This window comes from Cupressus sempervirens, chromosome 2 (assembly GCF_028749045.1).
Source record: "Cupressus sempervirens isolate cs-2001-9-10 chromosome 2, ASM2874904v1, whole genome shotgun sequence".
NCBI lineage: Eukaryota > Viridiplantae > Streptophyta > Pinopsida > Cupressales > Cupressaceae > Cupressus > Cupressus sempervirens.
The window spans coordinates 681,172,049-681,188,170 of record NC_143119.1 but is presented as its reverse complement, the minus strand read 5'-3'; the positions used below and the strand labels follow the sequence as shown (position 1 = coordinate 681,188,170).

The 16,122-nt window shown below is 33.8% G+C and overlaps 1 protein-coding gene across 1 annotated transcript; it reads left to right on the top strand.

Moving 5' to 3' along the window:
• The first annotated feature begins 4,762 nt into the window (after positions 1-4,762).
• On the top strand, positions 4,763-6,104 carry LOC149575191 (C4-beta,C20-epoxidase-like). The gene is made up of 3 exons (XM_089812178.1): positions 4,763-5,179; positions 5,282-5,606; positions 5,719-6,104. The coding sequence occupies exons 1-3, from the start codon at positions 4,794-4,796 to the stop codon at positions 5,968-5,970; spliced, it is 963 nt and encodes a 320-aa protein (XP_089668304.1). The 5' UTR covers positions 4,763-4,793; the 3' UTR covers positions 5,971-6,104.
• Positions 6,105-16,122: the final 10,018 nt, after the last annotated feature.

Here is a 16,122-nt window from a genome sequence, read left to right as displayed (position 1 = left end):
AAATCGTGCTTTTGATGGATGGATTCCTTGGATAATGTCATGTGTTACATTTGTAAATGGATAATTATTGTTAATCCTTGATTATGGCAGTGAAACAAGTGTTAACTCATCAAGCTATAGTTTACTTATTTATGTGAACCTTGCAAATGATAATGTATACTTAACAAGACATGGTCAACTTCTTCTAATATTTTCATTTATGGCATAGTGATGTGATGAGATGTTGTGTTCGACAACTTAGTCGATAATTGGTTATGAAACATAACTTTATTTGCACCTATCATTTTGACATGTAAGTTGGGAAGTAGAATGAAGTTGCAAACTTAATTGGAAGATATTGTATCTACTTAGATGACTTTTGACTAACCTGATTTGACTTTTTGGGCCTATGTGGAAAGTGTATGAAAATATGGTCTTCCTATGAGGATGCAGCCGGGTATGTATAGATCCATCTTTTATCTATTTTAATAATATTTTGGTATATGTGATGATCCACCATGCATGTGAATTCTACTTATAGGAAGTTGCTGAATTATTTTATTTAGTCAATGAATGACAATCAAAAATTTGATAATCTTGAGTTATCTATTTGACTCCTAGTCGATATAGTGTTCGACATAGACTTAGCTATTATGCACCCAACTTAGACCCTTTGGTCGACATGTGTGTTTTGAATTTCGTTGAACTATCTATTGATGTAGAACTTGGGTTAATGTTTCTTGAAACATTTGATTGTGTGACTTTCTATCCTTGATCTATCTATAATATTGGTTAAATATATGTCATTAATTCAGAGCTATATGATGCATTAAGATGCATAATGATGATTAAATGTTAATGATTACAATGATGATTTTATATGTGCATCTCATTATTTTTCCTAATGATTAAATGAGGATGACTTAAATGTAATGATATTGCATTACTTGATTATGTTTTGTGGACACTGGTCTATTGATGTGGACAATTACTCACTTAGCAAGCACATGTTAGATGGTATGTATGGTACATATGGTACATATGGTATGTGATTATATGTTGAGTTAAGAAGTCATAAAGTTGAACAAAATTTTGACTACTAATATTTGACTTAATCTCCTTGAGATACTACTTAGTATGGCAGGATGTGGATAAGAAGTACCTAACAGCAAGGAAAAATCCACAAGTGATGCCAAGGTATGGTAAGTGGACAGGTATGTGTGTGATATCATGTGAAATTTTGAGACTTTTGAGATAAGGAAGTATTTGATTTTATATTTAATTGGAAAATTGATTTTGATTATGATATATGATGGACTGATATTTGGTGTTGTTCCTATGAATGAACAGAGGGAATGACACATTATCAGAAAGGGGGAATATTGTCAGAGAGAGGTAGCCTAACCTTGTAAAACTATAGAATGGTAATGGAATTCACACAATCACATAGAAAAAGGTTCTTAAAATGATTACTAATACAAGTGTTTCTAAAGATGTGTGTTACTATCTCTTTAGTTATTACTTCAACTATGTGTTAATATTGTCTTTGAAGAGATAGACCCATGAAAGTTAATGTGTTAATGAAATGTAGATTTCATATAAAGAAAAGAAAAGTTCATTTTGATTATAGTAGCTGAAATTTTTTTTTTTTTTAAATCAATATTTCTTTTTGAACTAAATGCAGATGCATGTGTTATTGTGTAAATGAAAATTAGATCTCGATCTTGTAGATTCATTTCCTTGTATATGTAAGTGCATATGATTTTTAATTTTTCTCTGCATATTTGTATCGGGATGATGCATTCTCTATGGGAGGGAGGATGTCATAACCCATGTCTCCACAACCCGATAGAATGGACAGTTTTTGTGCCACATAGATTAGTTATGCTGTATTATTATTATTAAATGAACCGTTATGAGAAGTTGGGAGAAAAACATTAATTTTGGGTGGAGACAGTTACAAGAGATATAACTGATTATTGATGAAAGAGAGGTTAATTATAATTGGGTAACAAACCTGCCAAAATTGGTTCTTTTATTAATTTCATGCTTCAAGTTTAGAAAACGGTTTTCAACGGGACAAAGAGCTTAGAAAGAAACAAATCACAATAAGGCTCTTCTCTGGCAGGGCAATTGTTAAAATTCAAAGAGGGACACAGCCGATAGGAAGGAGCAGAAGCAGAGGCAGCAACTGGCATGGCTGGTCATCGGCAGTCTTCCTTGTTGGACACCATGCCTCATAGCTCCCTCTATCATCTATCCAAGCAGTACGGGCCTCTCATGTATCTGAAGCTTGGGACTATTGATATTGTTTTGGCTTCTTCTCTTAAAGTTGTGGAGGCTTTCTTGAAGACTAATGATCTCAACTTTTCTAATATACTGAGAAACGCCTGTGCCACTTACATTGCCTATGATTCCAATTATCTCATTTGGGCTCCCTACGATAGCCGGATGCATATGCAAAGGAAGGTAGCGTCACAAGAGGAGATATTGACAACCGCGAGTATTACTAGGTTCTAATATTTTGTTAAAATTTCTAACTTTCCCTTGCAAAATGATGAAATGTGTGTTTTACAATACAAGATAAATGATGGTGTCTTTGATTTCTGGCTGTGGGGATGACTGAATTTATGGTTTCAATTGAGAAGATAGAACATTACCGTTACCCCAACTATTATCATCAAACAACTAAACACCATTCTTGATGATCTTTTGTCGTATGACTAATGGACTGGATATCATTTTATAGAGTTAGAAATCGTTTATTTATAATTGACAAAATTTGCAATGTGCATGTAACTTATAGTTCAGTCTAGTACATGAAATTGATTGGTGGCCTAATAATCTACGATACTTGTTATAAAATGTTTAATTGAACAGAAATACTGTGACCATTCTTTCCTTATCAACTGTCTCATTCGATGCCTAGAAGCAAATCTTTTATTCATATGAAGTCAGATTCCTTGTTACTGATGAGTGGAGTTATTCTATTGAAACCATCTTTTCAAACTATTCTAATCTTGAAAGAGAGGATCACCATTAACTTGGTATCAATCAAATATAAAAATCTAAATTTAGCATTGAAGCATGATAAATGTTGGATTTGATCTCCAATGTAGTGTTTAATAAGTTGCAGCTACCGTCCCTCTTACTCACTACTTATAACAGTTTAAAATAAATTTTTAAACAGAAAACTCCTTATGTTTCATTTCCTAGACGGTGAAATTCATCACACACATTTATTTATTATTACTTGTTGGATGTGTCAATGACCTGGCTATGCATGAACAGTAGAGAACAATTATTATTGAAGTTAGTGATGCCTAAAGGCAACTTAGACATAGAGGAAGTGAGTAGGACTGTCATAGCTATGTATTATTTTATTTGAAGAAAGTATTCTTGCTAGTAGATGAAAACAAATGTTAATATAATTCAAACTCTGGATATGGCGTTCCATAAAAATAAACAAATGTTTTCCTAACACTGCATATGTTTTTACTTGGAAATAAAGTTGTTCAAAATGGATGAAAGTTCCTAATGACATAGAAATTGAAAGTATGCTTCCATCTGATAAACCAAGAAAGAAGGATATGAGTCCTTGTTATTTATTTCTCAAGAATATTATGAGAAGCATGAGGAATTTTGATAACATCTCCTTGTCATTTGTATTTTAACGACTTGTTAAAACTAACACTGTACTTAATGACATAGATTAAAATAAATGCATTAAGTGTTACATTACTTTGAACTGATGCATATATGTAGATAATGCATAGTGGAAATACAAATGTGATAGAAAACGGATCTGTACATGTTGATTAAGAAATGTTATTGACTTTCTTTCATACACTAATGTAGATATCCACGTGTTAGTGAATGGTAATTAGACCTTGAATTTTATTTTAACAACATGAATTCCATTACTCCTCTAAGTTTTACTTGTTTAGACTATCTCATTGCTGGGCTGGGTATCTTTCATATCAGGAAAGATTCCGGGGAAGCTTAACAGCTTCGTGGTAGGGTGGAAAAGCACTCCTACACTATTCTCGCCTTGTATTCTTAGACAGGTTTTGGAGCTCTTTTCAACTTGGTCGTCATGGTTTACGACCTGGTATCTGGTATCTGGTATTAGTAATCTGGTAACGAATTTATAGTTTCTTTTAAATTTGAGCATTTATGTAAAGTTAATGATAGTTAATCGACTAATGTTGACTAGTCAATATTCAAAAGACTTTGACTCTCGATGATTTTTCCGCATATTACAGAGATTGCTGATGTAGCATTTGTTTTGCAGGGGCAGTCGTTACATAAGCTCAAAGATATAAACCTCTCTGTCTTCTGTAATGACTTCTAGTTACAAATAACTTTTTTCAAGGGTTGAGACGAGAGTCTCTAAACTAATCTAATAAGAAAACAGGAGTTTTTGAGTCTGATCACCATAACTGACGATTTCATCATAATTTATTCATCGTGACATGATGTGTTTCTGCTCAGACAATAACATATACATTTGCTTATATTTTTAATGAACTGAAAATCATAGTTGATCTGCTTTTCATCGTGGTATCCAGGTAGATTGGCTGTTGCACTCTGGGACGGTGACTTAATTCATAATTTATATGGCAACTCAATAGTTGCAGTTTGCGCTAGTAAAACGTGAAGAATGCTGCATATGTGGAATAAGATGCTGGTTTTTGTTTTAAAGCGATACACAGTACCTATCGAAGCTCTATAAAAAGTTAGATCCGCCATTGCTACCAATGCATCTAAATTCAACAGCTAGTGTTGTGAAATAGAGTTTATTATTCCAAAAAATGGCACCTGCAATGAATTCTTATGAGATCGAATCAAAGTATGATGATATTCCAGTGCTTGATTTCTCTCGCCTTGGAGAGGAAGAATATTGCTTAGAGACGGTGAGAGAGGCTTGCCAACAACTGGGCTGCTTTCGTATTGTAAACCATGGAATCTCACCAGATCTTCTCCTCAAAGCAGACAAGGCATGCCGGGATTGTTTCAAGCTTCCCATGGAGAGCAAGAAGAGAAACGTCTCTGACATTCCTTATGCTGGTTATAAAGGTGGAATAGCTCGGGCTCCCTTCTACGAAAGCTTGGGGATGACCTTCTCTGGCATTCCTGATCCCCAGGGTATCAAAGACTTCTCTGATGCCCTCTGGCCTCATGGAAATGATAGCTTCCGGTAACGGTTCTCCCCGGTCTTTATTATTTTTCTAAATAATTTTTTTGAAAAGTCTAATAAACTTGAAAATACCTTTTTCTATTTCAAAACCCTTCGAAACAGCCAAACGATGGAAGATTATACTTGTGAGATGATGGAATTGTATAATAAAGTGCTGCGACTAATTGCTGAGAGCGTGGGAATGAGCAACTACTATTCCACTCACTTGGGCCAAGGGAAGGTGCTACTACGTATGAATATGTATGATTTGCCCTCTAAGCTACCTAACGAAACAGTCGGTCTTGGCACTCATACCGATTTGGGTAGTCTTAGCCTTCTTTTAGAAGATGACTGTGGTGGCCTTCAAGTTTGCGACAAGGCTGGCAATTGGATTGACGTGAAACCCATCCCTAACACTTTCATTGCTATGTTGGGTGATTGCTTTCAGGTATGATCTATGTAACTCTGTCATCAATTTATCATTTTCCTTATATGGATTAAGGTTAAGAGGTCACTACAGTAATTATATATTGTTGATATAATGAATTTTGGAAAATCAGGCATGGAGCAATGGAAGGGTTCTTAATGTAAAACATCGAGTGATGGTGAAAGGTCAACAATGTCGTTTATCTGTAGGGTTTTTCAATGGATTCTCAGAGGACATGGATTTGAAAGCATTCCCTGATTTTATTGATGATAAGCACCCACAATATTACAAGCCATTCACCTTTGGAGATTTGGTTAAATATTGGTTAGGAGAGGGAAAAGGTCTAGAAGAACGTTTGAAGGCTTTTGAACACTTTCCCGTGTAGTACATGTAGGCTAACCTACTCATTATCTATGGTTTGGACTTTTGAATTTCTACTCTTCTCTTTTCTCTTAAAATAAATGGTGTGGCGATGTACTTAGATTGCATAAATTCTATCTTCAGTATTGTGACTGGAAATTTTGGTGTCGATATCTCTATCCATCTATCAACATCAATCATCGTATCACTTTACTTATTTGCATTATCTTTTATTTGGAGAGGAGTTTTCTCTCATGAGATTTTCTCCTCTTCCTCGAGTTTCTATAAGAATAATTGCATTGCATTGTACATGGGTACCTAACATGACCATGGTACAAGGACCCACCATCACCATTTTGCATATTGCATTTTTCTCCCTAATTTGCACATAAGGGGAGATATTGGAGAAAATAGGTTTCCACCTATTTTTTATGCTTAAGTTTATCAAGTTATTCATTTTCTTTTAATATTTCCTTGGTTGCATTATTGTTTGTATAGTTATGTATATTTTGAAAATGTCTTAGCATAATATACAATTATTGATGAATATTATTCTCTTTTGTGGATGTGCTTGTTTTCCAAATTTTTATTCAAGAGCTTTGGTCTAATATAATTTGATTATTAGAATTGTGATGAGAATGGTGGTGCATCTCTCTTTTTCGGTGCCTATATTTATATATAGGGTAGGATTCAAAGATGTGATTTTATGTGTGTCAAATTAATTACATATATTTAAATATAAAATATAGACTGTAAAGATACTTCATGTTGATTTGTTTAAAAAAATTATAGAGAATAATAATAAAAATTTATCTCTTTCAAAATACCTATCCATCTATATGAATGGTGAGATTGTGTGAATTTGATCCTCCAATGAATAGATCAAATATGCCTATCATATCACTTGTGGAAACATTTGTTATTTTAAATTTAAATGTTAAAACTCATTAGGCACCCTCAATAATTAATTTTAGATAAATGATAATCCATTGAGATTCAGTATTAATAAGCTCAAAATAAATGGATTGATAGTTGAAATTATATATGTATTTATACTTTACTCTGCTATATATTTGATGACTTAATCAAAATTATGAATAACTTGGCTAATTCAAGTTTGGTTGATACCTAGTCAAACTCCCTATTTATCATAAGTGCAATTGATGAAGGGTACTCCTCTCATTAACAAAGACACATACAATAGAATAGAGAAATAACATCAAGTTGCAACAACAATAAATTTGCTTCTTATTATCTCCATGAAAATGAAATTACACTATTCATAAATATGACATCCAAAGCCACATGGTATTTTTCCTTTACAATATTCTACAAGCTAGAGCCACCATATACATCCCTAGAATTGTCCTCGATAACCCTATGGGCCTTTATTATATAGATAATTTTAACTATCTAGAAGAAGGTTCTATAAATTTTAACCCTACAATTTGAGGTTGGAAAACATTAAAATATTATTATTTAGATTTATTTCCATTGTAGTACACTCCAAGAACTTTCATAATTGAAAAGAAATTTTGAAAGCAATTCAATTTCATCCATCTCAAATGGCACAACTTTTGGAGATCGTAACTCCTCACCTGTTGTTAAGATTGGCTATTATGACTGCATTTAGGTAATGTCACAAACTTATCTATAGTTCTTCACTGACAAAAGCTCTAGTTTGTCAAGGTTTGAACTCTCTTTGGACTTCTAAAGGCATCAAAACTGAGATCAAAGTTTTTATACCCTACTACCAAGACCATTTTTTTAAATTGTTACAAAATAGACTTGATCTTGAAATGAAACTTTACTATTAGGCTGATATATCTAAAGTTAACCTCTTCTAAGCTCAAAAAACCAACTTGCTTAAAATAGTAATTTTCCAAAAATAACAACTTTGCACTAACATAGCTCTTATTGAAAAAAAAAAAGAAACAAAGTATATTTTTGGGTGATGCAAGATTGCCCTTACACCTAGGATGCTCCTACATTAGACACCTGAGTTAATTTAAGAAATGATCTTGTTACGTCTTAGGTTGTTAGAGAATAACTAAGATGGCTAATATCATTCCTTAATAGCGATGACGAATATTCAAAAAGTCATCCATTTCATTTGAAAAAAAATTCTTCATATGTTTTATTTCTTATACTTCTCCAAACAGGATTGTCTAAAATTTCTTCAATCTCCTTTGTAATTAAATTGGTTTCTAGAGTACTTTATTTCTATTATGTGACCCCATCTTCATTGTCTCCAAAATTCTTTTTTATGTTTTAAATGTTAAATACTAGTAAAATATGAAATTCATTCAGTAATTCTACTTCATATATATATCTTGAATAATGCTTCTTCAATATCATGCATGGTCCAAATTTCTTCATCTTTGACTTACTGTATGTTTCCACTAGGAATATCTCCTATCTCGAATGAGCTAAAACTTCATATCCATTCTAAAAGGTTTGAATCCTCCTTGCCTCACATATCTTATCCTTGCACTATGTATTCATATCATTAATGTGATTCCTTACTTCCTCATGTAGATTATTTAAGTGTTCTTTAAAGTCTTCACCTTTGGTACTACTTGTATTCCCTTTATCTGAATTTCTTAGTTCAAAAGCATCTTTGGGACTTTTTATATACTATCTAGAATGGTAGTTCACCAGTGCACATATTGATAGAACTAATATATGCCAATTTTATTGTAGTAAATTTAAATCCCATCTCTTTGGCTTATCTTGAATTAAATATCTCAATGTGTTCCCCAACCTTCTATTCACTACTTATGTTTTTCTACCATTTTTTGAATGATGTACAAAGTTGAATTGAAGCTATTTTTGTAGCTTCTTCCGTAATGTTCTCCAAAATTACTCAACAAACTTGGTGTCCAAATCTAAAACTATGCTCTTTGGTAGACCATCTAGCCTCACCATCTCTCTAAAAAAATAATTCTCCCATATGAAACCATCATTAGTCTTCTTCTAGGGATTAAAATTTATCATCATTTATAACATTTTACTAACAAAAAAAATTGAATCATTCCCTCTCTGAGTCCTTAGTAAGCCAAGAACAAAGTCTATACTAATATCCTCCATTATCTTCTCTAGTATAGGTAATGGCTAATATACTATAGTATTCTTCTTTCTCCATTTTCTATTTAACATACTCTACAACTTTGTACCAATTTCTTAACATCTTGCTATAACTCTAGCCAATTGTAATTCTCACTAACTAGACCAATGGTTTTATGTTGACCAAAATGTCCATTTGCCTCCCCTCTAAGATTCTTCTTGATTAGATTCTCCCACATATAACACCTTGGAATACACAATTGACTATCTTTGAATAAAATACCATCCTAGATAATGAAATACAACCACCTATTTCTATCTAGATTAACATGGTTTATACATGATTTCCTAGCCTTACCAAAATCATGAACCTCAAGATACAAAATTATGTGTTTGTTAAACCCAACAACTTCAATTTGCATCTCTGTCATCAAAATCTATCTCCTGCTAAGAGCGTATACAACCCAATTAGACTTTCCACTCTTGTGTTTCAAAAAAAATGCCTAACTCTATTAAAACTCAACACATTTGAAATCTATTTGATTGAAATTTCCTTGACTATTCAAATATTACAAATCTTGAAGATAAGTAAATAAAAAAAATCATTAGGAAAAATATAATATCTCCACTTCTTCAATGCCTTAACTATAGCAAAAAACTCCTATTCATCAACACAATATTTTCATATATCATCATTTAACTTGTTATTGAAATAAGCAATAGGTCTACCCTCTTGGCTCAAAATACTTCCAATGACACTATTACTAGAACCACAATCTACTTGGGACACCTTATTAATATTTGGAAGTACTAAATGTTGGAATATTTTAGAATAACTGAGAGGGGGGAGTGAATTAGTTGTCCAAGGTTCAGATGTATAAATAAAACTTTTCACAGCTCAGTGAACCTGTAAAATATTTATCATCACACATGCATCCATAAGATTATGAAATCACTTAAAACTCGTAGGTTACTGTCAAATCAATTTGAAAAAATGTAAGCATGAAACATAATTTATTCAAAAATACATTTGACACAATGATTTACATCAAAACCCAGTACCATGCTACCCTTTTTCACTCTTCTAAAGTGGTACTCCATGAAAGGACAACCCTGTTAAAGGTTACAATACACATTGTTAAATGTGACCCTATTAAAGGATTTTAATCACCCTGTTAGGAGTGAGCCTTATTAGAGGAATTTATACCATTCACTTGGAATGTCACCTAGTTAAAGGATTTACAGTTGATTGTTAGGTGAAAATTAATCCAAAGAATTTATCCTAGACTGGTACAATTACCAGAGAGTAACATTAAGGCTTGATTTGATAACAACTTACAACTCCATTTGCTAATTCTAGATCTCTATTTTAGTCCTCTATTCTACTTGGCCTTTACATATTTTAGCTTTGATAGCTTGTTCACCCTTCAAGCATCCATACCCTTAAGCCTTCTTGCTTAACATGCCAATGCAAACTCTTCTTTTAGGTCACTTGATGAAACAAAACCCTTGACTCCTTTTATTCCTTAGGTTCTTCCACATGACAACCCTTGCTTCTAAAAAACCATTCCTATAAATAGGAAATAAATATCTTTTGCTGCTCATTCTCCATCATCTAGTTTAGGGTTAGGATAGATTAGGTAGTATGCAATGAATCTACCCCATATTTCATATCTCTTCTAGAAACTTCTCCTACAATCTTCTTTGAATTCACCTCAAAATGGTTTACCTTGAATACTATGTTACCAGCTCATCAACCTTATCTTCCACCTAGTTCACACAATCCAAGAAAATAAACTTGTCAGCTCAGATACATCGAATTCATGATCTTTCAAATAATGAAGCCATTGGGCATTAACTAAACTTTACTCAACATCCACTATTTTGCTCGACATACACTAGAATAGACTTTTACTTGGCTCCAATTAATTTTTTTCTTGGCTTGCACTGACTTTTCTTGACACCTACTATCCACTTGATTAAGCTTGGCAAACAAAACTTTTTTAACTTGTTCTTCTATGTTGGAAAATGAAGATGGTGTAACTGAGAGGGGAGGGGTGAATCAGTTACCACAAAAACATTTTCAAAAGTCCCAAAGATGCCTTAAACTTAGTTGTTGCTGCTACAAAAATCACAGCTTAAGACTTGATAGGTGTTTAGTTAATTTATGAAGCATTTACTGAAATAAGCGACTATGCAAAAGAAAGTAATCATTAACACAGTAGACACCAGATTTACGTGGAAACCCAATATGAGAAAAACTACCAGCAACTAGTCACCAATTTTCACTCTTCTGAAGTGAGCCCTGTTAGGAGCCAACCCTGTTAAAGGTTACAAAACACACTGTTAGGTGTGACCCTGTTAGAGGATTTAATCACCCTGTTAGGAGTGGCCTTGTAAGAGGTCTTTTTGAACAATTCAACTGAATTGCCACCCTGTTAAAGGATTTATGAAATGGCTGTTAAACCAACTCTGTTAGGAGATTTTGGAATCACTGTTACAATGGTTAGAAAGCAACAATGAATGATCTAAAAATACATGCAACTTATCTTGCTGAATACAGATCTGAGTTTAGCTCCACGAGATCCTTACTGATCAAATATATATCTCTGCAGCTCCAAGATTTCCCTCTGCTCAATTCTGCTTAGGCACACGCAAGTCTCTTCCTTGCACTTCCTTGCATTTTTCGTATATTAATTCTCACCTCTTATTTTTTTCATCTTGAGCACCTCTTTATATATTATTCATAATACCAGGTCGGCCCAACCAATTTGTTAAAACAATTCCAAAGTCGGCTTGCCCAACCAACTTGACTAAACATATTCTAAAGTCGGCTTGAACAAAAAAAACTTTCACTGGCCGACGCTGCTCGGTCAATACAGAACAAAAACTTCCTTCCTGTGTTAACCGACAGAACTCGGTAAGAACTACAATTACCGAGAAATTCGGTAATCCTGCCACTTCCTTTGGAAACCGACTGGACTCGATAAAAGCTGTCTTCGACTACTGAGTAAGCTCGGTGAAAACTCAGCTTTCCTTAGCTTACCGTGCGAACTTGGTTAACACTTAACCGTTCGTTACAAAATCCTTTGATACCCGAGTGATCTTGGTAAGAACTAAACTTTCCTTAGCTTACCGAGTGAACTCGGTTAACACTAACTCACCGTGTGACATACCGGAATGCTCGGTATACACTGCAAAAGGATTTTACTGACCAACTGAGCTCGGTAGACTCTGTAAACTATTTTCCTGGTTGATAGAACTCGGTAGACTCTGTCTAATAACTGATATGACATTTGTGTAACATCAAAGACAATACACAATTACTTAATTGTATCCAACAATCTCCCTCTTTGGCATTGATGGCAACACAACATGTCATAGAAGAAATGAAATTTGAAAGCAAGTCTACTGCAACAAAACACAATTAACAATTCTCCCTCTAAGATAGAGAACTCTCCCTCTTACAGTAATCTCCCTCTGTGAAGAAATTACTTAATCAAATTTCGGATTTCGGAAAAGATATGACAGATATGACAGTAAAATTCTCCCTCTTTGACAACACATGCCAAAGACCATCTAATTTCAAATGAATTCCATTGTAGCTTTAGTACTGATTCATATGCAATATTTCCTTGATTTGCTGCATCAACTGATGATTGTTCAATTTTGTAAGAGCTGATGCATCACTAAAACTTATTTTAGTGAACTTCAGATAGGGGAATAACCCCTAACTTACCTCTGAGATACAAAAATGCATCCTTAGGTAAAGGCTTTGTGAATATGTCAGCAATCTGTTCCTTTGTATGTACATATTCCAATTTGATTTCCTTGTCCTGCACCAATTCTCTGACAAAGTGATACTTGATTGCAATGTGCTTAGTCTTAGAATGCATTACTGGATTTTTAGATATATTGATTGCACTTGTGTTATCACAAAACATGACGACTGGTTCCTTGATTTCCATCTTCATGCCTTGTAGCAATTGCTTGAACCAAACAATATTAGAACAGTTTACTGCTGCAGCAACATACTCTGCCTCTGCTATTGATTGAGCTGTACAGTTTTGCTTTTTGCTTATCCAAGAAACCAACCTCTTTCCAAGAAGGAATGCACCTCCACTTGTGCTTTTTCTGTCGTCAAGGTTTCCTGCCCAATCAGCATCAGTAAACACTTTTAAGTCTAGGTTTCCTCCAAGTTTATACCATAATCCATAATCTTCAGTTCCTTTCAGATATCTCATTATTCTCTTGATTGCCATCATGTGATTTTCTCTTGGTTTGGCTGAAAATCTTGCCACAATTCGAACTGCAAGAGCAATATCTGGCCTATATGAACTACATATTGCAACTTTCCAATTATAGATCTGTACAATGTCTGATCTATTTCCTTTGAATCATCTTCTTTGGTAAGTTTTAGTCTAGTACACATGGGAGTTCCAACTGGTTTACAGTCTTCCATACCAAACTTTTTCAATATCTCTTTGATATATTTTGCTTGAGTGATGTAGATGCCATTCTTGTTCTGCTGAATTTGAAGTCCCACAAAGAATTTGATTTTACTGAACATTGACATTTCAAATTCCTTGCTCATTTGTTCTGAAAATTCTTTGCAAAGATCATCATTCCCTGTAAAAATAGTATCATCTACAAATATTTCTGCTAGGACAATCTTATTTTCTGGTCCTTCCTTGATATACAAACTACTGTTATCATTATTTCTTTGAAATCCAATTTGAATAAGATAGCTATGCAATCTTTCATACCATGCTCTAGGGGCTTGTTTCAGACCATACAATGCCTTGTGCAATTTGCAAACCATGTTCTTTTTATCTGGATCAATAAAACCTTCAGGTTGTTCAATGTAGACCTCTTCATCCAGTATACCATTTAGAAATGCTGACTTGACATCCATCTGATAAACTTTAAATCCTTTGTAGGCAGCATATGCTAGTAAGGTTCTAAAACCTTCCAATCTAGCAACGGGAGCGAAAGTTTCTCCATAATCTATGCCTTCTTCTTGAGAATATCCTTTGCACACTAATCTAGCTTTGTTTTTTGATACTTTACCATTTTCATCCAACTTATTTCTGAAAACCCACTTTGTATCGATTACATTTTTATCTTTAGGCCTGGGTATAAGAGTCCATGTTTTGTTTTTCTCTATCTGCTCTATTTCTTCATTCATTGCTTCAATCCAATTATCATTTTCTAATGCATCTTTGACAGTTCTAGGTTCAAAATTAGCAAGTAAACAAGTACCCTTCAACTTACTTCTTGTGATGGTTCCATCAGATTTATTTCCAATGATCTGATCTGCTGAATGATGTCTCTTGACATATTTGGCTAGAACAGGTTCTTTTTCTTTTGGATGATTTTTGTCGTTATCTTCTTGCATTTCTCCTCTTTGCTTGGTTTGGTCTGGCTCGGTATCAACTGGCACGGTATGTACCTGCTCGGTTACCTCAGGCTCGGTAATCTCTAACTCGGTATTTTTTGACTCGGTAGATGTTTCCTGCAACTCGGTTAGTGATGACTCGGTAGAAGAGGATTTCTGATTCTCAGATACAGTTGATATTATATTTGAATCACTGAAGACGAATCTTTTTTAATCTTCTGGTTCTTTTCTGCTTTCTTCTTCAGTCTTTTCTGCAAATTCATCAACTTTCACATGTATACTTTCTATGACTTTGTGAGTAGATAAGTTTAAGCATCTATATGCTTTAATCTTACATGAGTATCCAAGAAATATACCTTCATCACCTTTTACATCAAATTTTCCTTTTCTAGATTCTTTCAAGATATAACATTTGCTTCCAAATACTTTCAGATAACTTACATTGGGTTTATAGCCATACCATATTTCGTAGGGAGTTTTGAATGAGTCCTTTTTTAACTGTACTCGATTTAAGGTATGAACTGCTGTACTGATAGCCTCCTTCTAGTATTTGATAGCAACATTCTTTTCTATCATCAAGGTTCTTGCACAATCCATGATGGATCTGTTCCTTCTTTCAGCTATGCCATTTTGTTCAGGTGTACCTGGTGCTGAAACCTGTCTTTTGATTCCTCTTTCAATACAAAAGTTATTAAATTCATGTGAAATAAATTCACCACCTCTGTCTGACCTTAGGCATTTCAATCTTTTCCCTGTTTCTTTTTCTACTCTTGCCAAATACCATTTGAACTTTTCAAATGCTTCTGATTTGTTCCTTAGGTACATGATGGTCATCATTCTTGAATAATCATCAACAAAAAGAATGAAATATTTTTCACCAGTATAGCTTTCAGTTTCAATAGGTCCACATAAGTCAGTATGCACAATTTCTAATAAATCTTCAAACTGATAATTTTTGCTTTTGAAACTAGACTTACCCATCTTTCCAATTTGACAATTCTTGCATAAACCAACCTCTGGTTTCTTTAAATCAGGAATGCCTCTCACTTTCTTGAATTTTCTTATCTTTACTAGATTGTCAAAATTCACATGACATAATCTTTTATGCCATAACCAACTCTCTTCTATTTGAACAATAAAACATGAATGTTCATCAAGTTCAAGATAGAACAAGTTACCTTTAGTTTGAATACCAGATCCAATCAGCTTTTCTTCACCGTTCAGCAGTCTTGCTTTGCCTTGGATGAATTCTACTTTGAGTCCATTGTTGAGTAACTGTGCCACACTCAATAAATTGTGTTTTAGTCCTTCTACCCAATAAGCATTATCACATACAAGTTCCTGGGTTAGAGTGATTCTTCCTTTTCCTTTGATGCAACAAGGTTCATTGTTTCCAAATCTTACACTGCCACCATCATACTCTTCAAATTGATCAAACTTTGTTTTATCTCCAGTCATATGATGTATGAAGCCACTATCAATGATCCATGTATCATTCTTACTTATGTGAGAGATGAGTGCCATTTCTTCATTGTCAGATTCATCTTTTACAGCAATGTAAACAATCTCATCCTCTTCTTCATCATTAGAATCATTAGAATCTTTAGCCATAAAACATGATTTCTTACTTTTATCTTTAAATGATTTGAAATCTTTCTTACTGTTCCATTTATTATCTTTCTTTTCATCTTTATCTTTCTTGTTTGGACACCT